Source organism: Protopterus annectens, chromosome 11.part0 (genome assembly GCF_019279795.1).
Source record: "Protopterus annectens isolate FY-2018-M chromosome 11.part0, PAN1.0, whole genome shotgun sequence".
Taxonomy (NCBI): domain Eukaryota; kingdom Metazoa; phylum Chordata; order Ceratodontiformes; family Protopteridae; genus Protopterus; species Protopterus annectens.
The window spans coordinates 1,370,057,178-1,370,082,710 of record NC_056745.1 but is presented as its reverse complement, the minus strand read 5'-3'; the positions used below and the strand labels follow the sequence as shown (position 1 = coordinate 1,370,082,710).

General features: G+C 39.0%; 1 protein-coding gene across 2 annotated transcripts in view; it reads right to left on the bottom strand.

Annotated features, from left to right (window-relative positions):
- The window catches only part of LRGUK (leucine rich repeats and guanylate kinase domain containing), a 1,953,320-nt gene that overhangs the window by 1,843,441 nt on the left and 84,346 nt on the right, over positions 1–25,533 (bottom strand). For both annotated transcript variants that reach the window (XM_044088664.1, XM_044088665.1), the window contains one exon: positions 23,218–23,299. In XM_044088664.1, the coding sequence (XP_043944599.1) occupies positions 23,218–23,299 (82 nt within the window). The remainder of the gene's footprint in view (positions 1–23,217; positions 23,300–25,533) is intronic.

Sequence of the window (25,533 nt, the reverse complement as noted above, 5' to 3'; positions counted from 1 at the left end):
CAACAACTAAACTAAAAGAGGAAACACAAGGTGCAGTGATATTATAGATTAATGGGGGGGATACAATTAAGAAAAAAAATCTGTTTTGTGTTTTCATTATCTTTCAAGACTGTATAGGCTGTGCCTTTTCTAACAGAGATAAAAAGATTGCAGAAAGAAAAATTCTGGTTTTGTATTTTATTTTATTTTAAGAAAAGTTTACTAATAGCTGTTTTGTAGCAGGAATCAAGAGTACAGCGGGATAAATGACCTTTTGAAAGTTCATGTATTTATGATCCTTGTAAAGTTTTAAATTTGCTTTTATTTCTAAGGGAGGAGATAATATCTTTAAAAGCATTAAGTTTTCCTATTTTGTTTTACACTTTGTATCTCTCCCATATAATGAAGATAGTTATAAGCCCTTCTCAGATCCCTGTGAGGCAGAAGGATTAAACTCCATTTTTACTGATTCACTTTGCTGGAATGAGGGGAAAGGTTTCTTTCTTAGGATTAAATCTTCTTTTGTGACTGTAGACTCTAATTCAATAGTGGGTACATGAAGTTTGTATACCGGGTGTTGAGTGAGACCTTTGCAGCCACTGGGATGACATCATACTGGGCTGCCCTGATCTCTTCTCTGCTTGCTCTTCAGATTTTACTCAAGGATTTTCTTGCTTGTGAGACCCCAGTCAGTGATGGGTAAACGCCAGACAGGTAAGGTGGGGATGTCACAACAGAAGACTGAGGAGGGGTTCAAGGACATGGGTGATAACATATGGCTGTAGGAGAAACAATTTTGTATATTTAAGAAAAAATGTGTTTCTATGTCTTTTTTTTTCAAATGTGGCTGGCTGTTCATTACTAAATGCACTAGGATGGCACAGTTGAGAAGAAAGCACTACAAATGTCAGGGCAGGCATAAAAAATGTATATTTATTTAACATTTGTTTACTGGGAAAGTCCGACTTGGAATAAAGCCAATTTTCAGCGGAGGCCTGGGGAGAAACGCTCCAGACGTATGTCTTTGTAAAGTACAGTTGTGTACACTTACCATAAATGTAGATGTTCAAGTGTATTCACTATTGCAGTCATTATATTTGGGTAATCTGCTGGCAGGTTGCCCTCAGTCGGCCTGATTAACAAAGTCTTGGGTCCTGCATCAGTTGCTGTCCCTTCTTCCATGATGTCAGGTCGTCAGGGGTATAAAACATGCAGTCGACGCCATTACATCAGTTTTTCTTGCCCCAGATGTCAGGTGCCCCCCAAATGGGGAGCCAAATATTTAAGTAATTAAAAACACAAAAATATACATCTCCAAACTAAAGCAAATACACCAAAAAGGCTTTTAAGCATTGTAAAGGAAAGTATAAGTATAGAAAGAGAAGAAACAGGGGGTTGGAGGGAGGGTAACCAGGACTGCAACAGTGAATACACTCGAGCATCTACATTTATTGTAAGTTTACACAACAGTACTATGTTTCACTGTTGCAGTCATTACATCTGGGTAGATTCCCAAAGCTATGGTTGGGAGGATGGAATTATACAGCATTAGGACCAGCTAAAAGGCCCTGCAGGACAGCAGTGGCAAAGCCAGCTCTGGATTTAGAGAAGAGAGGTAAATGGTAATGTTTGGTGAACGTATGAACTGAGCTCCAGGTAGCAGCTTCTAGAATGTCTCTGGTAGGAACACCTCTGAGAAAGGCTGTAGAAGTAGATGCAGCCCTGGTGGAATGAGATCTGACCCCCTGTGGGGATAGTTTTACCATGGTGCATACAGCAGAAATGAATACAATGGCTTATCCATTTGGAAATAGTCTGCTTTGAAATAGCCTTTCCCTCTGCCCCTGCAGCAAATGCCACCAGTAGTTGATCAGATTTTCTTAGAGATTTTGTCCAGTTTAAGTAAAATCTAAGCTGTCTGTGTACATCAAATGAATGCAGAATCCGTTCCCCCTTGTTCTGTGGATTGGGAAAGAAAGTTAGCAAATGAATGGTTTGATTAAGAGCCACACTGGATACCACCATAGGCATGAAGGATGGATTGGTCCTGAGAGACACCCTGTCCGCATGAAAAATAATGAAAGGCTCCACTGCCGTAAGAGCCTGTAATTCGGAAATCCTTTTAGCTGAAGTGACTGCTAAAAGGAAAGCTGTTTTCCAAGAGAGAAATTTTAAGTCTGTAGTAGCAGCTGGCTCGAAAGGAGGAAGAGTAAGTTTTTCCAAAACAAAGCTGAGGTCCCAGGCAGGGGTTGGAGCTCTCCTGGGTGGTCTTAAGTTTTTGGCCCCTCTGAGATACTGCTTTAGCAGACGATGAGATAAGAGGGGAGGCTCCATGTTGTAATGACCTGAAATGGCTGAGGCATAAGATTTCTAGTACTAGGCCTTCTTGCCTCCAAAATGACAGCCATCACCGGTTTGCTGAGGGATGCTAAGGGCGAATTTAGGTGATTAGTGACACTGCAAGATTCAAAGTTTGGAGCTGAGTGTGCAGAATTTGGTTGTTCTGCTGAGACAATAAGTAAGGTGTGCAGGTGCCATGGTCGAAGGTGCGACACATTCTGCAGGAGTGGGTACCAGTGTTAGCGAGGCCAGTTTGGAGCAATCAAAATCATTTTTGGTTTGTCCTGTTTGATTTTTAGTAGGACTTTTGGGATCAGAGGCAGAGGGGGAAAGGCACAGACCGATAGGTTTTTCCAGCTGAATGATAGAGCATCCACTTTCCAGGTTTTTTTGTGATGAATTCTTGTGCAGAATTTGTCCAACTGATAGTTCTGGGGTGAGTCAAAAAGATCTATGTCTGGAATCCCCATTTGCGTGTCAAAATGTTGAAAGTCTAAGGTTCCAGTTTCCATTTGTGTGGGTCCATGAGATTTCTGCTTAGTTTGTCTGCCAGAGTATTCAACTTTCCTGGCAGGAATTGAGCTTGTAGCTGTATTTGATAGGTCAAGGCCGTGTTCCACAATGCCATGTCTAGTCTGCAAAGGGGGTAGGAGTGTGTACCCCCTTGCTTGTTTATGTACCACATAACTTTTTTGTTTTCTGTCTTTATCATTAATTGTCCTGGATGAAGGTAGTCCTTGAAGGCTATCAGTGCATTCTGTACAGCTAGCATCCCTTTTTGATTGATATGAAGGTGCATTTGATTTGGGTTCCATTTGCCCTGAATGCACTTCCCTGCCAGATAAGCCCCCCCAAGCATAGTCTGATGCTTCTGTAGTTAGAGTTTGGGCGGCAGGGGGTGGAGTGAATGGCAGTCCCTTGTTTTGGTGACAGGCCTCTGCCCACCATAGGAACCCTAGTTGCAGGCAAGGTATGATAGGAATCATTGTTTCCAGGCTGTGACTGTGTTGACTCCATAAACTTTTTAAGTACCACTGAAGTTTCCTCATATGCAGTCTTGCATATGGAATTAGAAGAATGCAGGAGGCCATGAACCCCAAGGTTTGCAGAATTTGTCTTGCAGATAGCAGGGTTTTTGTGGCCACCTGTTTGAAGTAAGCTACCAAATGAAGTTGCTTTCCTGGCATAAGGAAAGCCATCGGGGCAGTTGTATTCAAGCTTGCACCCAGGAATGTAATTTTTTGAGAGGGTACCAGTTGTGATTTCTTTTCATTTATGGTGCACCCTAGACAAGTTAGAACCCTTTTTACAAACACCAGATGTTTTAGAAGAATGTCCCTGTTTTCTGCCTGAATTAGACAATCGTCCAGATATGGATATATTTGAATATTTCTTTGTCTGCAAAATACAATTACTGGAGCCAGGCATTTTGTGATGACCCTGGGCGCAGTAGATAAGCCAAAGGGCAGTGCAGAGAACTGGTAATGCAAGTAGCCTGCTTTGAAGCGGAGGTATCTTTTGCAAGATTCCCTGATCGAGACATGCAGGTAAGCCTCTTTTAAGTCTAGAGTTACCAACCAGACATCTTTGCCTAGCATAGGAAGGAACTGCTGAAGAGTCAGCATCTTGAATTTTGGAATGACCAGAAATGTGTTTAGAGTAGATAAGACCAGAATTGGACGCCATGATTTTTTTTTTCTGGGTACCAGGAAAAGTCTTGAATAAAAACCTTGTCCCTTTTCCTCTTCTGGAACCGGTTGAATAGCCCCCATGTTCATGACGGACAGTACTTGTTTCTGGCCCTCTGCCCACTGATTTGGGGACAGGTCTGGCCATCCGTTTGGGACTGGCAACGTGTGGAAATGAAATCTGTATCCCTGGGATACTATATTTAAAACCCATTTGTCCTGGGTTATAAGTTGCCAGCTTCTTGCACGAAGTGCCAGCTTTCCCCCCCAAAGGGGCGGCCAAAAGGTAAGTGCTTGGTAAGTGTAAAGGGAAGTCATTGAGACTGCTTACCATAGGGAGTTGCCTTGTTGTTTCCAAATTTGGAGGAGGAAGCACCCCATTGTTTTGTTCTAAAAGTCCCTTGTGACTGAAACCTGGAGCCTTTGGAATGTCTGGGTTTGACTTGAGTGTCTCTCGAAGGAACTGGGAAGGACCAGTTCTTAGTAGGCCAGTGCCTACTAAATCTTGGAGGTTGCACTTGTAAGAAATCTTTCACAGTTTGCATAGATTTAGCTTTATCTTCCATCTTTTTTAAAACTTCTTCAGCCTTATTACCAAAGAGACGGTCCTGTGGTAAAGGAGCATCCAACAATTTTGCTTTAACATGATCAGGCAAAGTTTGCTCTTTGAGTCAAGCATGCCTTCTTAACACAGACCCAGTTACAGCAGCCCTGCAAGAGGCCTCCAAAGAATCAAAACCACAGTGCAAAGTATGTTTTCCAACTTGTTCAGCTGAATGCAATAAATCCTGTAAATCGTTATTTTCCATACAGTCAGAAATTAACATCATTTTCTGTTTAAGCAGTCCCATGATATGCTGTTGATATTTAAGCATATGAAATTGACAGTTTAAAGCCCTGATTGCCAAGGCTGCAGAAGTGTAAACCTTCTTACCCTATCTATCCAGCGCCCTGGAATCTCTATTAGAAGGGGTAGGATTTTTAGCAGCAGAGGTCTTAATGCCCTTGGGACCCTGAGAAATGGTTTCAGGATCTGCAATAGGATTTTTGAAAAGGAATTTGTGGGGGTCAGGGACCCTGTAGTATCTGTCTGACTTACAAGGAGCCGGAGGCAGAGAATCAGGAGCCATACTAGATTCTGAAAAAACATCATCAACAATGTCTAAAACAGGAGGCCTGCACAGCGGCTCCGGACCCATCTAAGGCAGAGACATCCACGGGGTCCATACTTGAAGCATCTCGCGGCATACCGGACTCCGAATGGGTCTCAGTAGAGGCCTGCGAATCAGAAGTAGCTGGTAACAGGGGCTGCAAAAGCACCTCACTGAATACCGGCAAACTGGCGACTGGCTTAGGAGAAGCGTCGTCGTCAGTTTTGGACCTCGACGGCCTGTCTCTGTCTTTTTCTTTGCATTTTTTTTAGGTATTCCAGTAGTTGGATTGCTAACGACGACATTTCTGGATAATTAAATCGTGAGCCAAAATATTTAGAAGCAAAAATATACCGACGTTTAATAGTGCATTGATTAAATTTAGCAGAAAACTGACAGCAAGGTACGTTGTGATCAGGGCCTAGGCAAGGAATACAGTACAAATGAAAATCCTTATGAGGTATTAGCTTCCCACAAGTAATACAATTATTAACTTTTACTGACATCGGTAAGGAACAAGAAAAAGTTTCCCCAATGGGGTACTTAGCTTTTTAGTTGAAGACTTCAGTTCTGAAACTCGAAAACGAAAATTTCGGGAGTCGGCCGACAGGTACTTGCGAACTGCTTCTGCTTCAGGCACCACGTGGCAAGAAAGACTGATGTAATGACATCGGCTGCATGTTTTATACCCCTGACGACCTGACGTCATGGAAGAAGGGACAACAACTGACGCAGGACCCAAGACTTTGTTAATCAGGCCGACTGAGGGCAACCTGCCAGTAGATTACCCAAATGTAATGACTGCAACAGTGAAACACGAAGAACATCATGGGAGGAAACTGGAGTACCCAGAAGAAACTCAAATGAATGCAGGGAGGACATACAGACTCCGCACAGAAGGCACTCTAGCTGAGAATCGACTGGAGAACCTCTTGCTGTGAGGGGACAATGCTACCACTGCACCACAGACTGTAGAAAATGCAGTGCAGCTGGTCAGATCACTTTCAGCGAGACTAGTATTTGTAATTATTATTGTTTTGATATGCCTTTTAAGAAACAATCCAGATTAGTGATTCACACAACATTAGTAACGCAAAACTGAAAGATGTATCTTGGTTAGAATGGATAAAGTGATGATGAAAGTGAAGTCTATGTATATTAACATCAAAAACAATGAGGAAAAAGGAGCCACAATCTTCAATAGACATAAGGGAATGAGATGAATTTTTTTTTCAGTCACTAAGATAAAAATTGTCTGATCAACAATAAATTTCCCTACTGCTACAGATGCATAATTATTCAATACACAAATCAATAGTTCTTTAGGTGAGAGCCACACCAGAGGAGGACTGAAGGTCACAATAACACAGCAGCACAACCTGTCAGACCTCTGTATAAGGCAGATCTCTGTCCATCAGTTCCATACAGTGGACTTGAAGAACTTTAATGGAATCTGTCCCCTTTTTTTTTCTTAATGGTCAATAAAATAAAATTAATCTGACAACAGTAAGGATCTCTACAACTATATAAAACAATAATTCTTCAAACTGTTTGTAAAAGAAAAGTCTTATTTATCTGGTCTCACACACACATGCGCACATACGCACATAAATAACTGGGGAAAATTGTAGCAACATCCCATAGGGTGTTTTCTGTAGTCTTTTTTAGCCCTTAATGCAAAAGTCTTGATATGTCAAACACAGAATCATGTGGCTTACAGTAAAGTTGGTGAATGAATGGTATTTTGTAACCTTGCTACAGGTACACTCCCAACATCCCAACACTGATGAACAGATGGCAAAAGCAATGTGCGATAGTGTCACAACAGCACTGTGACTTGTTTTGCTACAATAACTTGTTACATTGGCTGCAAAGAAGTACCTACATTTCAGTGAAGCAGGAAGGGTTTCTGCATGCATCTACCCTTTTCAAAGTTGGATATAGAACAGGCCAAAAATACTAAATTTGATTCCTGTTCCTTAAACAGTTGATAACTTGTTATCCCTGTTTGCTGATATATCACATTACTGTCTCTATTGATACAAACTGAATCTTGCTAAAAATCTAAAATGCCTCCAGAGCCTTTAATTTGGCTTCATCTCCTTCAAAATTATGTTTATCTGGTGTAATAAAGCCCATACAGAGACTGTCTCAGTGAAACCTTTTCCAGTGTTCCAAAGGAAAATGCTTGAGAGAGACAGAAAAAAGCACAAGAGTTGACTAGAAGAACCAAGAGTACATTGGGAATGAACCAGCGACTGCTTTTGGGAGATGGAGATTAACAAGAAGAAAATCAGCAACATGGAAATTGCTGAATAAATGTGAGATTACAAAACATTAATTACATTTGTGAAGTATGGCGGAACAAGAAAACCTGAAAATATTGGACTTCTAGGGGACACCAAAGCATATGCCCTACTTCATGTCATTGATGGTTGAAAGAAGATTTAGGAGAGGGGAAGAGGAAGGAAAGAATTAACTGTAAGTAAACCAAAATTTTGTTTTTAACAGTATTTTTATGATACATGGCATGCTATAAAGTAAAGCTTTTTTTTTCAATTGATTTTGTATGTAATAGGGATAAAGTAAACCGGTGCACCTACTTTTTTTCCTTCTTCTCGTTCAGTTTTCAGAAATGTAAGCACTGCAATGTAAAAAGAGAAGAAAACCTAGACAAAGAAGCATGATACAAGTAATACTGATATGCCTTCTCTTATTTTTGCATAAAAGAATGACTGGCTTAAGAAACTTGTCTTTAGACAATGAAATTTTAAGGGATGGTAGTAAATATACATTTAGATTTTAAATTAAAGAAAATTTAGAAAGAAACAAATGATATTAGTATTTTAAAAGACTCTTGGGATTTTCTGGACACTATAAATCCTGATTTATATAAAAGGGACTTGCTTTTTGTCACCATTGATATTCAAGATTTGTTTACTGTCATCCCCCCAAAAATTGGACTTGAATGGTTTGAGGAAGCATTATTACAGAAGGGACATTTCACAAATGATGATTTTAAGTTACGTTTGGAATTGATGGAGATAATGTTATGTAACAATTTCTTGTTTTTGAAGGTGAATTCTTTAAACAGACAAGGGGGTGGCTATGGGGGTCATGTTGTGCCCCAACATATACCGTATTGTCAATTTGGGAGGAAAAATAACATTTTAACTCTATTTATGCAAATAATTGGAATCTATATAGAGGTACCTGGATGATATTTGTATTTTTTGACAGATACAGAAAGCAAACTGATGGAATTTTTAAAATATATTAATACTACTACTACAGATTTTTCTAAGATTCACATACTATATCACAAGGGAATAAATGTATTACTTAGACACAACGATCCACAAGATGAATGAGATAGAAGGGTTCAAATCTACTACAATTTTTATAAAGGGAACCTTCTCTAACTCTTATTTATATTATACTGGTGCCCATCTTTATTGGCAGAAAAAGAACATTGTGAAGGGACAATTTATAAATGGATCAATAATGTCATCTGATGATCAAGATTGTTTGGAAGAATGAAATAAGATTAAAGGACGTTTTGGACAGAAAACACCTGAGTAAATTAATTAAGGAACTTATGCGTGAGGTAAAAGAAGGAAGACAGGATAAATATATTCCAATTTTGGGTATGGAATTGGAAATCTGTCAGAAAAGGGGCTCAGATTTAACACTTGAGAAAGAAGGAAGTAAAGAAGAAATGGCTACAACATATAAAGGAGCTTATATAATGAATTGCAGTAGTGATACACATTTAATTAGGGAGATTATAAGTAAAAACTGGAATAGATTTTCAAGCTATTCTGCCTTGTAAAATTTTTTAGGGAACCACTGCAGTTCATTTTCAGGAAGGGTTATAACATTAAAGAAATTTTGGAAAATAACAAACATAGGGATAGGGTGAACAAAAACAGTTGGCACATATAAGTATGGGGCTTGTGCCCGATGTCCCTTTATAATTAATAGGGAGTGAGTGTACATAACAGCAAGGGATAGATATATATTGAGACCACCTCCTTCTCCAATTGGAAGAGTATGGACATGATTTATATAGCATTATGTAAAAAATGTGATGTGTTTTATGTAGGGAAGATGATACATAAAATAAGAATCTGTGAACACTTACACAAGATTCAGAACAAATAAGTAAAAATGCACTTTTTAAATGCACCTTAAATTGTTTACAGGCTAGCTGCACTTTTTTTGTTTTGGAAATGGTGGAACAAGACCCAGGGGGGGGGGAGCATGGGAGACCAGGATAGCATTTAGGGAAGTGAATTGGCAATTCATTTTAAAAGCCAATAAAACATCTGGATTAAATGAAGCTATCTCCCTGGTCCCTGTTCTAAAACTTAGGGCAGCAAGGCTGTAAATGCAAAGGATGCACACCATTTTTAAATAGAAAATGGATTGTTGGAAGGGATTGTTTCTTTTTTAATCATATGGGTTTTAAAGCTGGGTTTTGAGTGTATTTATATAGCAAGTCACAAGATGGCAATCAAGTATTTTTTTATATTTTTCTTATATTTTTGCATTGTTCAATTCAAGTTTTAAATAGGTAGATTGTATATTATATTATTTTAAGTAATCAATTTAATTTTTGATGTGTTCTTAAAGATTTTTACTATAAATGCTTTTTATGAGTTTTAATATGTTAAATAAATGGTACAGAAGTTGTGTACATAGGATTTAACATTGGTTTAGAATAGGGTGTTTAAACTGAATAGTTATTGCTAATTAAGTAACTCATTAAAGGGGATAACAAGATAGAGAGAGATGTTTTGGAAATTTGTATATCTGATGATGTTGCTTGACACGGATGTAAACACAGTGATAACCGTTAAGTGTTAATAAAGTGCTCCTTGCTGTGTTTCTTACAAAGTGCTTATTGCTGTGTTATTTAGCAGTTTTGGATTCTTTGCAGTTATTTTGACTCTGGTGCTTTCTGGTGCCCTTGCATGAATTTGTTTCTGTTTTTTTTTTTTTTTTTTTTTTCACTTTTTGGGCATGGGTTACCTTCCTTAATTGTGGTTCAATCTGACAACATTAGCAGAATGTAAGAAAATACCACTATTATTGGTGGGTCTTGATGCAGACAAAGCATTTGACAGAGTAAGCTGGGGCTTTATGAGCAGAGCAATAGAAGCATTTGCATTCCCTGATAAAATTATAAGGTTGATTAGGAGGATATACAAGGGATCGGAGGTGAAAATTAAAGTGTGTGGGGTCCTCTCTGATACTCTCAGAGCAGAGGAACCAGGCATGGGTGTCCTCTCTCTCCCCTTTGTTATCTGCATTATATTTAGAACCTCTGGCAAAGAAAATAAGGGACTCAGAAATTCAAGGGTGTAATTGGCATGGTAGTCAAGCAAAGCTGGCTTTATCTGCAGACAACATTATTTTATTACTTTATACATGACAAAACCAGAAAGAGACACTACAGTGCTGTGGAACATATTGAGAAAGTTTCAAATCTTTTCAGGATACAAAATGAATGAAGTGAAAACAAAGGCAATAGCAGTAAATTATATACTCATAATCCTCAAAATTAACATTAAATGCACCAACAGTCACGCGAAAAAAGTCCAAGGTCCCCAAGGAAGCAGGAAACGAACACTTTTAAAAACACATTGATTGCACGAAACCACAGCACATAGAAATCCCAATACACATATAATCTATATATCTAAATATTGGACTTTTTACTGATTGACTCTATAGGTAAACTCTAAAAATGAGGTACTACTGTTTAAAAAAATTAATAAAAATCTTTGATCTCCTCCTGAGATGCTACCCTGTTGAGTCTTCCTGGCTACAGAGAACTGAAAAAAAGCGACTGCTTTCCTGATTAAGTATCCTGCTGTTTTTTATATTTGTTTTACCTTCTACTGCTTACCTATAGCAAGCTTTAACTGTTTTCATAATTATTTACTGCATTTTTTATTATCTGCACTTAAAAGTACATTTTAGTCGAAATTAGTCTAATTCAAGTCGAAAAGTGTTTGTTTGCTGTTTAATTTAATTGTTTGGCTGCCCACTAAAGTGTGCTAGCCTGTACTACTGACTTATTGCCTTTTCTGCATTTAGCGCGGAGGTGCCACTAGAGCACCATCGGGCAGCACCGGTTAAACAAGGTTAAACTATTTCTGGCTCCGTAAAGTCTGCTCTTCATTTTTTTCCCTTAGAACTGCTCTACTTGTAATCTAAACAGTCTATTCTCTATCTGTAAAGCTCAGCACTTGTTCCTAAAGCATTTTTTAGTCAGGTAAAGCACTTCTATATTATACAAAGTACTTCACTAGCTTAAAACCCCTTGAGTACCCACTTCCCTATAGGTCCTTTCTGACTCAGTTACACAGCAAACTTTTTCATTTCTTCTAGCATGTCAAAGGGTCAGTTGCTACCGTCCTCTCCTGTTCAGCTGGTGAATCTGGGAATATTGAGGCAATGTTACAATTGCCTCATGTACACAGACAACCCTCTCCTCCTCCCACAAAACACAAATACATGCGAGATGCAACTATATAGCCAAACTGGAGGCTGAGCTCTCTCAACTCAGGACTGGCAAAACCAGACAGGAGGAGAAGGTAACCACACACACCATAAACCAAGTCTCACATAGAACTATCACAACTACAAATCAAACACATAAACACACAAAGACATACTCGGAGGCGCTGATCAAAAATTTACCAAAACAGCAGAGGCCTCCAAAGCAGACACCCAAACAACTGCCACCTCATGACATAACACAAGCAACACATAGATCACAAAGTCAGTGTGCAAATCAGTCACAGCCCTTAAGGCCAAACACAATGCCAGACACACTTGTCATAGGTGACTCCATAGTCAGACACACTGACGTCCCACTCACCAGACTGAACAAGGAGAGGGTCACAGTAAGCTGCCTGTCGGGCTAGAATCCGCCACATAACACAAGCACTCAGGTCACTCCACAGCAAGTACAAGTATGACTCAGTCACTGTCCATGCCGGTGTGAATGACCTGAGATGTACCTCCCTGGACTACATGAAAAGAGACATAAAGGAGCTCTCAGATTATGTAGCCCAGGCTGGTATGACCCTGACCCTGAGCAGTATCCTACCTTCACCAAGAATGATGCCACAATACAGAGACAAAATGATCAGTTTTAATAATTGGCTAAATTTCTGGTGTCATTCTAAGGGGATCCAATGTCTGTCTGCCTGGAATGACATGCTTGACAAGCCAAGCTGCTTCGCAAGGGATGGCTTGCACCTGTCACCCCTGGGTTTCGGGATATTGGCAAAGGCTCTTGCCAGCCCCATAGTGCCTTTTTAGACAAGGCTCAAATTCTAAACCCACCGCCCTAGAAAACAATAATGGAAAAAAACTAAGGGTAATGCTGCTCAGTGCCAGAAGTCTAAATCTCAAGATGCATGCCCTCGAAGCCCTCCTCAGTATGGAGAACATCGAGGTCTGTGCTGTGACTGAAACCTGGTTCAAGGCTCCTGAGAGCACCCCGGCACTATCAGGTTTTACCTCATATCATGCGTTCCGGCCCCAAAACCCGGACCGTACCACAAAAGGAGGGGGTGTATCCATATTCATCAAGGATACCCACACCTCCAGGCTGGTGGCAACTCACGAAGCATCAGAGACCATTCAGGTGCAATTAACCATAGGCAAAACTGCTCTACAGTTTGTAGCATGTTACAGGCCACCCTCTCAAACTCAGGAACCCCACACAGCCTTCCTGAAGACACTGGAGAGTATAAATGACTCTCCAAACACCATCATATTGGGTGACTTCAACTACCCAAACATAGACTGGGAACATTACTCAAGCCCCAATACCCTAGCACAAAGGTTCCTGGAGTTCATAAACTCAAATGCTATGGAACAACTTGTCACCATTCCCACAAGAGGTGAAAATATACTAGACCTGATCATCACAAACATGGGGACAAAATGCTCCACACCGGAAGTATATCCCTCATTGGTGAGATCAGACCATAAACTAATCTCACTGGAGATCCACATCCCGCCCCACCCCCAACAAAAAGACCACAGTGAAGAACTTCTCAAAAGCCAACTTCACACTTCTTAAGACTGGTGTGGTATCCTTCAAGGCCCCTGAGCCATTGGAAACCACAACCCACGCTGCTGAATCCCTTACAAATGCTTTCTACGAGCACCTCCAGGATTGCATGGATCAAGCAATCCCAAATAAAATCAAGACCCTTTCCACCAAAGGCAAGCCCGATCTGGTGGACCCCAGCCATAAACAAACTTTACAACAAGAGGAGAAAGCTACTACAAGATAGAGCAAAATCCCTAAAAGGGAAGACATCTCTGATCAATACTAGTAAAAAACTACAATCACTCATAAAATCATCCAAGGCCAACTTTGAGAGAAAAATCGCCAAGGACTCAGAAGACAATCATAAGGCCTTCTTTAGCTATGTTAGAAATCTGGGTGGAAACTCCCAGATATGCTCAGAATTAGTCCAAAATTATACAAAAATCACTGAACCCACAGACATTGCAAACATAGTGGCAGACAGGTTCAGTGAAAATTTCTCCCCTCCCTCCCCCCCAAAAGGAGAAATATCTATCCCAGCAGAGTGTAGCCTCCCAATCATTTGAAATGCCCAGGTGAGAGCTGCTCTCTCTAAAGCTAAAAACACAGCATCAATGGGACCGGATGGTGTCCCCGGCTGTGTGCTACACGAACTCAATGAGGAACTAAATCCACACATAAGGCTGCTGTTTAATCTTAGCCTTACCACAGGATACGCCCAAAGAGTGGCGTCACGGCAACTGTGGTCCCACTCCACAAAGGCGGTGCTTCTACGGACCCTGGTATTTACCGCCCCATAAGCTTAACAAGCCTGGTCTGCAAAGCTATGGAGAGGATCATAATGGAACTCATAAATAAAGACATAGGGGACCTACAGACATTGGATCCTACCCAATTCGGCTTTGTCAAGGGCAGATCATGCCTCTTGAACTTGGTCGACTTTTTTGAAACAGTCACCAAGGCCATTGATGAGGGTAAGGCAGTTCACACAGCCTACCTTGACCTTGCAAAAGCTTTCGACACAATACCCCACTCGGGTATCATAGAAAAGCTCACCAGCTTAAATGTAAACCTATATGTCACAAGATGGGTTGCAAACTGGCTCAAGGACAGAACCCACAGGGTTAGAGTTGCTGGTGCCATGTCAGACTCCAAGCCGGTCACAGGCGGTGTCCCACAGGGCTCAGTCCTGGGCCCCCTCTTGTTCGGCATCTACTTTTCAGAAGTGCAGGCAAACATAGGAGGATTTTGGCTGACAAAGTTTGCAGATGACTGCAAACTGGGCGCCATAGTTGAAAATCCATCAGACATAGATATCCTTCAGAGAGGTCTCATAGAAATGGATAACTGGTGCCAGAGCCATGGCCTTAAGCTAAACGCCAAAAATGTATAGTCATACCCTTTGGTAAAACAAGGTAACCCCAAGTTACCACATAGGTGGAAATCCATTAAGCACAGAAGAGGTTATCAGGGACCTGGGGACCCAAGTTGACAGTAACCTTTCTTTGACACTCACATTGCCAAAGTGGTTAGGAGGACCTTCTACATTGCCCACCTGATTATGAAGGGATTCACATCCAGATCAAGGGAGGTCATTGTTCCCCTGTACTCTTCACTTATCAGACCAATGATTGAGTACAATGCCCCATTCGGAATGTATCTTACCCGACACCTGCAGCAATTGGAAAGACCCCAAAAGTTCCTCACCAAAAGGATAAAGGGGCTCAAAAATATGCCATATGCTGCCCGACTGAAGAAACTCCATCTCTATTCAGTCGCATACCGTCTGCTCAGAGGTGACCTGTGCCTGACATACAAGGCCATGTCCAACCCGGAATTAATGGACATGCTCCACCTCAAAAAATCCAAATCCACCAGAGCCACAAGAGCAAGAGACTTAAACCTCAACACGGATATAGATAGGACGTACTGGAGGGACAGATTCATCACCCAGAGACTCCCTATGCTGTGGAACAGAATCCCGGTCCATGTGAGACAGAGCACCTCGCTGGCTCTGTTCAAGAGGAATCTTGACCAGTGGATGGGAGATCGTAGGTTTACCCCGGGGATCATCTCTGTATCACTGCTGGACAGAGGCATGGCAAACTAATGGGTATAGCATTCTTCAACCTAAGGGGTGGTGAAAGCCACACAACTCTGGCTAGGCTTATAAATGCCCTAGGGCAGATAGCCTAGTATGAACCTATGAACCTACCCATAAAATACAGATATCATCCAAAAACCTTTTGTAACTTAACCAACAATCTCTATACTTTGATCTTAATACCACACTTTCTTCCCACTTTGCTAAAACTAAATTAGCATAAGTGGGGGCACATGCAGCCCTCATTGCCACGCCTTTTGTCTGATGAAAGAATTTATCCTTAAAATAAATGAAATTATATTTCAAAAATAAATCCATAAGTTGTAAACATACTATGCTTTCATCATGTGTCAATGAACCATCTTCAAATATAATTTCTTCCAACAATTTTGTACCCTCCACACGAGGTATACTAGAAAAAAGATCAACCACATCTATTGTTAGGAAAGAAAATTAATCTCTAAACATGTCATCTTTTAATTCCCTCAAAAAGTCTCATGAGTCCCTTAAAATGTTTTTTTCTCTTTAACCATATACCCCTCAACTTCATGTCTACATACTTGGCCAATGGTAAAGTTTTTGAGCCTTCGTCTGAGACAATGGGTCTTAATGGAGGGTCCATCTCATTTTTGTGAATTTTAGGGATTCCAAATATGGAGGGAATTTGTTTTTTTCTACTTTCAAAAAATTAAAAGTATTTTGAACAATTAAACCATCCAGAAAAAGATCTTCCAATATCATATTAATCCTTTTATAGGCTAAATTAATCTCATTTCTGGAAACAATCGCATACCTACTGGTGTCCATTAAAATACTATTCATTTTTCCTTCACAGAGCAAGGAATCCATTATAACTTTCCCCCTCACTTGTCAGGTTTTATGTGTTTTTGTTTTACCTTAGTTCTTTTAAAACCTCATTATCTGTAGTTTTTAAATTTGTTTTGCATTTAACCTTTGAATAATTTTTCCTGATTTCTTTATCTACCAATGTTTTCAAATTCCTGATCTGGGGGTGTGGGGGTTGTTTTATGAATTTTTTAAACAGTAGTACCTCATTTTTAGAGTTTACCTATAGAGTCAATCAGGAAAAACTCCAATATTTAGATATAGAGATTATATGTGTATTGGGATTTCTATGTGCTGTGGTTTCATGTAATAAATCGTGTTTTTAAAAGTGTTTGTTTCCTGCTTCCTTGGGCAAATTATATACTCGCATACAAGTTGGTTCAGCAATATCCATACTTATGGGGACATGATAAAATGAAGTATTTAGGAGTATGGATTAAAAATTATTCCAGTGTAGCAGTTGAGGATATGTGGAAATTGACTAAACAAAAGATAATACAAAAATTGAAAAAATGGAAGCTCTGTTAAATGGATATCGATAGTAAGATATGAGAAGTTAAAATGTTTTTAGTCTCTTTAGACTTATGCACAGGCCAGGCATACATTTATTAACCAGAGGAGAAGTTGTGGATAGCAATTAATAAAGAGCTGAATGATTTTATCTGGGAGGGGAAGACAGCAACAGTCAAGTGGGATAAGCGGTTTCTTCCAAAAGAACAGGATGGACTGGGATTACCCGATTGGAGGGGGGTTTTGAGAGCAACACGGTTACAGCTCCTACACATAGCACAAGCAGAATACTGTAATTCAAAGTGGAAAGAGATGATGAAGAAATGGGGGGAAGCTAAAGAAATAAGGAGAAACTGTGATTTTGCATGCACACCTTTAAGGAAAATAACAACAATCATACAGAATATTATATTCATAAAATAACAAAGTATTCTAAGAATTAAGTCAACACAGGAATGGAGAAAGAAGATTCTGCCAATAGAGATGACTACAATTAGGGGCACAGACAACAGGCAAGGGGAGGCTAGACTTTAATGGAGAAAACTGGCAAAAGAACCAAGGTATTGGGAGGAAATAACTAGAGAGGGAAAGGTGATATAATAGGAAGATGCCAAGAACTTACTTGGACTGCAGGTTAGAGATTGCCTTTTCTATCAAGAATTGATACCAGAGTATAGGCAATGCGAAAGAAATAGGGGGATCATAAGTAAAAGACCAGCACTGGTCGAGTTTTTAGTAGAATCTAAAACAGAAACTGTTGTTAAAAAAGAATAATTAGAACAATAAGATACTGCATGATAACTATAGGAATAAATCAGAGGATATTAGAAAGGACTGGGAAAAGAGACTGAATAAGCAATTCACAAATAAACAATGGGGGGTACATGTATGCTCTCAAATATGCAACAAGTCTATAAGATTTAGAATCTTTGCTCAGAAGTGTTTGTATATTTATTTTTTATATCCCAAGCAGACTCCAAAGGATTTTCCTCAGGTAGATTGCAAATGTTAGAGGTGTGATGGGGAAGAAAGAGGCAATTGTGAACATATTTTTTGGGAGTGTAATGAGTTGGCAGACTTTAAAAATTCCCTGCAGACTACTCTAACAGAAATACTGGGTGTGCAAATTGGGGTAACAAAGGGACTTATTTTTTGAGCTATGATACAGAATCAGAATTGCCTAGACATAGTAAAGCTGTGCTGTTTAATTCTAGTGACTGACAAAAAAAAGCAATTACTGGAAAATGAAAATGAAGGTCTCAACCAACTGTACTAGAAGTACAGAATACAGTAACAGGGATAAAACAACTGGAAGCGTGATCTTTAGAATTGGGTAGGAGCAAATTACATAGAACAAATGTGGGAACAATACATTGATGTTTTGGAGGAGGAATGAAGTTTCAGAGAAGGCAGGAATTGAATGAGCTTTGTAATGTTTGACTGGCAATGACTGGATAGATTACAAGTGATGTATAACATATGCAACTAAAATATGTCAATATGGTTTGTTTTCATTTATATAAATGTATGACTGCCTATGTCAGATGTGATAATTTAATAAACATGTTTCTTATTTTAAAAAAATAAAAAGATGTTTATCTGGTGAAGATGAAAAAGCCTACAATGAGGGATTTTGAAGTTGGATCCCAAAGGTTTTCCCTGTGAAAATATGTATTCAAATGTTCCTGAGGAGACATTAAATGCCATTCCATTTGATAATTTAAGGGGATTTTGCTATTACAAAATCCCCACTTACTGAATTCAAGTTTCTCCATTAATAAATTAGTTCTAGGAATCATAATTTCTACTGAGTCTGTACCTTGACTCCACACATTCTTCACTCCCTACTTCATCAGAAGAGCCTTGGATCATAAAATTATTGCAAATACAAGGCATTTACTCAGTCTTAAGATGATTTATGCCTTGCCAATACTGACTTTCATAATGTACTCCCCTTCTCAAGAAAGGCAAAACAGGTCAGCTCTTCAGTAAATGTATGGGTAACCATCGAATCATCTAAGTTTAATTTGAAGGATGCCGGGATGTTACTTTGTATGCTTGCAGAGGAAGTCTTTTGCATTGGTGAGATCAGTGTGGAATAATAAATTTGCTTCTCTAGCATCTTTTATTCATATACTGGTGGAGATTTAAATCCCTGATTCTGTCGTCAATGAAGATATAGGAGATTAAATAAGATGGGGTCCCTAATGGTGCATAATGCAAGGCATAGCTCTACTCACAAGAACCAAACAGAGACAGAATAAAGAGAGAGTGCTTCAAGCCTTTCCTAGTAGCTCAGGGACTTTAGGAAAACAATCTTCTTGGTTAGGAGCCTCTTGATGATTATCCAGTTGCTTAGGATGTCTTGAAAGGTATACTTCAAAAGGGGCATTGTATTCAGTAATTAGTCTATTTAGGGTTGCATACAGAGGGCTGACAACTTCTCTGACTTTTAATTAGTTGTGTTAAACAAAAGGATTTTCTGAGCACTATTGTTATATGTTGTTTGAAGGATAAGGAATTACCAACTCAGCTTCCAAGATGCCTGACTACATTATCAGTTTGGAGTGAGGTGTTGGCTATATTCTACACCGGAGGCACTCTTCACCAAATGTGATAATACTACACTTTATTTGCATTTAATTTTAGCCCTTATTCTGTATACCATTTGTTAATTAGGGTTAGCTCCTACTGTAATGAATGGGTATCAGAGGGAGAAGTTGACAATAATGTCCAGTTTGCAGACATATGCAAGTTTAGTTAACCAAATGTCCTGACTCCTGGTCTGAAGGTCAGAGAAGCAGATGCTAAAAAGAAAGGTTCCCAGTACTGAGGCCTGTGGCACACCATGAGTGATATTTAGACTTGTCAAGAAGGGGCCGGCTACCTTAACTATGTGGGTTCTATCTTTCAGTGGTTATACACCTCAGCACATATGGATCTACTTTTTTAAGGCACTTATCTTATAAGCAATTTCAGGATGAGGTACAGTGTTGAATGCTTTGGTTACATCCAAATAAGCTGTGTGAATAAAATGATCACCATCTGTAACCTGTATGACTTTACCGAATAAGTTAACTAATTTGCATAAGCAGGATTCCCCATTAACAAAGCTAAACTGATGTATATCTAATCTGGTAAAAATTTAGATATCATAGTTTATGAGGTCAGATATAATGTGTTCCATAACAGTGCAAATCAGACGGGACAGGCTAATGAATCTATATTTTCCTGGGCCCATGTAAGGACTACATCACCACTGCAGTTTGCCATACTTTTGAACAAATCCTGTACCTATGCTCAGGTTAAAAAATTTAAGAAGTTCTACATATTCATTATGCATCCAGGTAAATTATCAGGCCCCAAGGAAGTAGTATTTTTGATCCTAGAGACTGCCTTCAGTAAATATTCCTTTGTGATATTTGGAGGTGTAACAGATTCAGGAATTTGTGAAATTAAGAGAGCTGTTTAAGGGTAAAGTTTGTACTAAATTTGTTTGCTAGTGTATTTCCTGTGTCTACTGGGTCTAAGTGGGTGGTACCATTTTGGATATATTCAGAACACTGCTGGGTGTTTTTTTTTTTTTAAGTTTCCTAATGTAACTAAATAAGAACTTATAATTACCCGTGGCTTCAGAAGCTAATTTAAGTTTACAAGTTGTGCTTACTGTTACTGGTACCAGTAAGAGTGAAAGGGAAGGTCTACCAGCTATGTTGTATGGATTGGTGATGGTGGCACTGACAAAAAGGCAGAAGTCAGAGCTGGAAGTGGCAGAGTTAAAGATGTTAAGATTTGCAATGGGTGTGACAAGGATGGACATGATTAGGAATCAGTATATTAGAGGGTCAGCTCAGGTTGGACGGTTTGGAGACAAAGTCAGAGAGGCGAGATTGCTTAGGTTTTGACATGTGCTGAGGAGGGATGCTGGGTACTTTGGGAAAAAGATGCTAAGGATGGAGCTTCCCAGTAAGAGGAAAAGAGGAAGGCCTAAGATAAAGTTTATGGATGTGGTGAGAGAGGACATGCAGGTGGCTGATGTGACACAGCAAGATGCAGAAGACAGGAATAAATGAAAAAGGATGATTCACTGTGGCAACCCCTAACGAGAACAGCAGAAACAGAAGAGAGAGAAGTTATGCTACTGGCCCTGATAGTCGTTTTTATTTCATTACTGCTATTCTCAATACAATCTTTAAAATGATAGATTTTTGATTAGTTACATGATTTCAGAATTTTTTTCTCTTGTTACATTTGTTTATTTAAATTGGTGGATTACAAAGGTGGTTTGTTCTTAAACTTCCTATTATATTTGGCTGTAGTAGGGATAGCTGGGTCTATGCACTTATCTATGTGGAAAAAGAACTCCTCTGTATAAGCAGCAGCTTTGTCAGGTCTGATGATGTTACAAGTGAATTTGAATAGCTTGTCGTAGAGCTTAATGAAGTTTGCCCATCTGAAATCTTTGAATTCAGAATTACTGACTGCAGGGGCTTTAGAGACTTTGAAAGACAAGGTTACAAGCCAAGTTTATGATTACACTTTCCTAGGGATGGAGAAGCTAGAGGTGTGGTGAATGTATTGGTAGTATTAGTTAGGACCACATCAATAATATTACATTCTTTAGTTGATATGTCAAATGTCTGTTCCAGGGATTTTTTATTTATCAAGTCTAAGAATCTCAACTTTGGAGATATAGGTGCTCCTGTTTACTCAGGGGTATATGAAATCTGCCATTAGCAAGGTATTTTTAATAATAGTTCTTCAAGTACATTTAGGAATCTTAAGTGGTCATCAAGGAACATGTAGGGTGTCCTGTACTAGGCTAATGTTTGACTTATTCAGGGTAAGTTGAAGTTCAAGGAGTTTAGTTTGTGGGTCTCTGGGAATCTGTCTAAAGGTGATATAACCTTGGCAAATAATGAAACGCCCACTGCACTTGAATGGAAAACCATCAGGATTGCAAGACAATGTTTTGCTGTAAATGTTGGTGGCAAAAAAAAATAAAAAAGATCTCTCTTTAAAGTCTTGACTCTCTGGAATCATTTCTTGATTTTCAGCCGCAAACATGTTCATTTGATAACAGTCTCTAACTACCTACAGGAACACTACTGTCTGAAAAGGGGAAAAGGAGGACTCTATGTAATATATAGTTATATTTAAATACTATCTGCAGAGTATGTAGCTGAAGCACAGCTCTGCCCATTATTTAGTCAGATAACAAGAGCAAAAAGGTGGACCGTACCACAAGGGTAATTTTTCAACAAAAACCTAATTCCAAATACAAAAGAAGAAAAGCTGATCTGTGCTGCCACTTCTCCCCGTACAATAAAAAAAAAAAAAAATCAGGAAAAGAAGTCTGCACATTGTTTACCCACCATGTTCATAGTTGGATGACTGGCACGAATGAATCAGGTATCCCCAATGCCTTTGCCAATGACAGAGCTAGGGAGGACAGCAATGAAAATCCTTTATTTTGCGGGGGCAAGTTGGGTAGCTATAACCAAAAGTTGCTAATGTGCAGAGAGTAAGGAATGGATTCCAGAGATGCCAATCTTAATGTTTTAGTAAAAATTATACTGGTAAGGTTACATTCTCTCTACAGAAAGGTCAAAGGCAGATTTGCCATCTGCAAGTATCTTGCCGCAGACAAGATGACACTATGGTCTGGGGACTGCAGTGTTATATAAATACCTGAAGATCTGTATGAGGCAGGAAACAGAATGTAGACTATGTTTTTAACAGCACATCAGGATTATTTGTGATTTCAAGAAGATAATTTTTTTCTGCATTTAAGGTCGGTACTGGCAGACTGGGCACCTGTCAATGTGAGAAACTTGACACTTGGAAAATGGGAAATCCCAATGTCAACAAAGTAACTGCATTTTAACAATATGTATGGGATATAGATGAACACCAAGAAACTGTGAAACGGGTTTTCTTAATTAAAAATATCAAAAAGGACAACTTTCATTATAGTATGTGCTGTCAAACTACAACCACTGCAAACATACTGTATAGGAAAATTAATGATATATATGGACATCTCCATGGTGATCTGCTTTAACAACTACAGACCAGCTGTATTTCACAATGCAGTACAGATCACTGAATTGCTGTGTATGGGTCAAGTGTCATACACTTAAAAGTAAACTGCCAATTCTTCAGGCATCTCAGTGGAAGAAAAAGATGAACTCCTACATAGGGACCAACAAGAGCAATGAATTGTATTCCCTCCATATACTAGCAACTGAATATCAAAAACAAGAAAAAGAAGTATGACGAACAATGACCCAAAGTAGCTTGATAACCATGTGCATATTGATACATAAAAAATACAGACTTCTGTCATTTTAACTAAAAACTATTTAAAAAGTTCTAAATAAAAAACTGTAGCAGAAATAAATGATTCTAAAGAAAACATAACCAGTGCATCAGTATCCCTTCTGCAAGATTTGTTATTATGTTTCATACATGCGTGATCTGCATTTTAGGAATACAATATACAATATATACACCTACCTTGTATTTTATTATGTGGAATTACCAACTTCTGTAAGTAAGTATATTCAGAAAGTACGGATATATTGCTCAAATCACATTGCTGAAAGAAAATAAAGCATCAAATGTTTTATGCACATTTACAGAGGAAAGGCAATCTCAATCTTTTAAAACAAAGGATTTTGCATTCTCTTTAAAAAGTCTACTGTACAGTATACTGTTTTTTCCCCTTTTGGTGCCTAAACTGGCAAGTTTCTTTCTTTCATTGACACTGGCTGCATTCTACTTTGTTTGGAAACCGTTTCCATATAAGCATTTTTCTGACACTGTAGCAACTCTATATTACTTGTAAAGTACTCACTTATGATGTACAGAATTATTAGAGGGTTAGTGATCATAAACGCTTTGTGTGTTCGAGACATGGATGCCAAGAAATTCAACTGAAACGCAAAGTTCATGGTGAATCTTGACATCCACATCAAGAATGAACAGTTGCATAAATAAACTTACCACAACAGTATGTTTGAATGATCACTGCTGCAGTAGCCTTAGCTATACAGGTAATATCATGTTAATGATATGACAGCTGACCAGCTTCTAAAACTTCAGGGCACTTTCCATGTGCCCAAACTGTCTAGCAGCTCAAGCTGAGTGGGCTAAAAGACAAGTTTGAGCACCAAACCCTTCACAGCTTTCCTGACAACAGAGGCTGAGCCTTGAAAAGACAATGAAAGAAAAAACAAAAAACACACCAAAAAACAAGGGGGGTGAATGGGAGAGAGTGGCTACTGCAGCACTGATCATTCTAACATCTATTGTTATAGTAAATTACTTATACAACTGCACTATGTTCATGATATTGATCAGTGCTGCAGTAGCCATAGCTATATGGGTAGATTACCCTAATGTACTACTTTTGGCAGATGGAAGAAGAAGCATCCAGTAGTCTCTGGAGAATTGTCCTAGTGATCTATACCTAGAAAAAGAATCAAGCTCATAGTGCTTTGAAAAGGTATGTAGAGAGGACCATGTTGCTCCTTCTAGCATACTTCTAGGAGTCCAACCCTTTCAAAAATGCCAGAGATGAAGAAAAGGCCCTGGCGGAGTGGCCCTTGACCCTGCCTGGAATAGTTTGGCTGTGGTGAGTACAACCATTTGGAAATAATCTGCTTTGACACAGGTTGTCCCTTCTTACCTTCACAAGAAATGAGCAATTGATCTGAAGATCTGAAATATTTACTTCTTTCAAGAAAGTACCAGAGTTATCAATGGACATTCAAGGTAAGGAGCATCCTTCCCCACTTATTTTTTTAGATCAGTAAAGAAAATGGGGGAATGGAGAGTTTGGTTTAAAGTAAACTCAAATACCACTTTAGGCATACAAGACAGATTAGTTCTCAAAGAAGCCCTGTCACTATGATAATGAGAAAGGGCTAACTCACCATAAGAGCTTTCAACTCAGATGCACTTCTTGTAGAGGTCAGAGCAATGAGTAAAATTCTTTTCCAGTCAGCCAAATTACCTTGTCCAAATGGTTTCTCTAACACAAAATTACGATTCCATGAAGGGGCCACCAATTTTCTTACAGGCCTATTAAGTAAAACTCTGTTAAAAAAACATTATGGCATGAGAATGCCTTGAAACAGTTGGATCCATAGGCAGACATGCTGAAATAGGCAATAAATGAACCCTGATAGAGGAAAAAAGGTCATGGGATAGTAACGCACACAAATACTGTAAAACCACAGAAAAATAAGCCCTGAATGGGTGCTGGTTATGTTGTTACTAGAAAACCTCCGTCATTTGCTAATATATGATTTTCTAGTAACCTGCTACCTTTTTTAAGAAACATCTTTATTAAATTATTACATATGATACAGACAATCATATATTTATATAAATTAAAACAAACCATATTGACATAATTTTAGTTGTAAACATTATACATCACTTATAATCTAGCCAGTCATTGTCAGTCAAACATTACATAGCTCATTCAAATCCTGCCTTCTTTTAAACCTCATTCCTCCTCTACATGCATTGTTCCCACAATTCACATTTTCCTATGTAATTTTATCTTATCCTTTTCTAAAGATCGCAATTCCAGTTGTTTTACCTCTCTTACTACATTCACTACTTCTAGTAAAGTTGGTTTAGACTTTGATTTCCATTTTTTAGTTACTGTTTTTTGGAGGCCACCATAATTAGACTCAGCAAGGCCTTACTATGTCTAGGCAATGCCAATTCTGTATGATAGCTCAAAAACTAATTTCCTTAGTTACACCAATTTGCTCACCCAGTATCTTTGACAGAGCAGTCTGCAGGGAATCTTTAGAG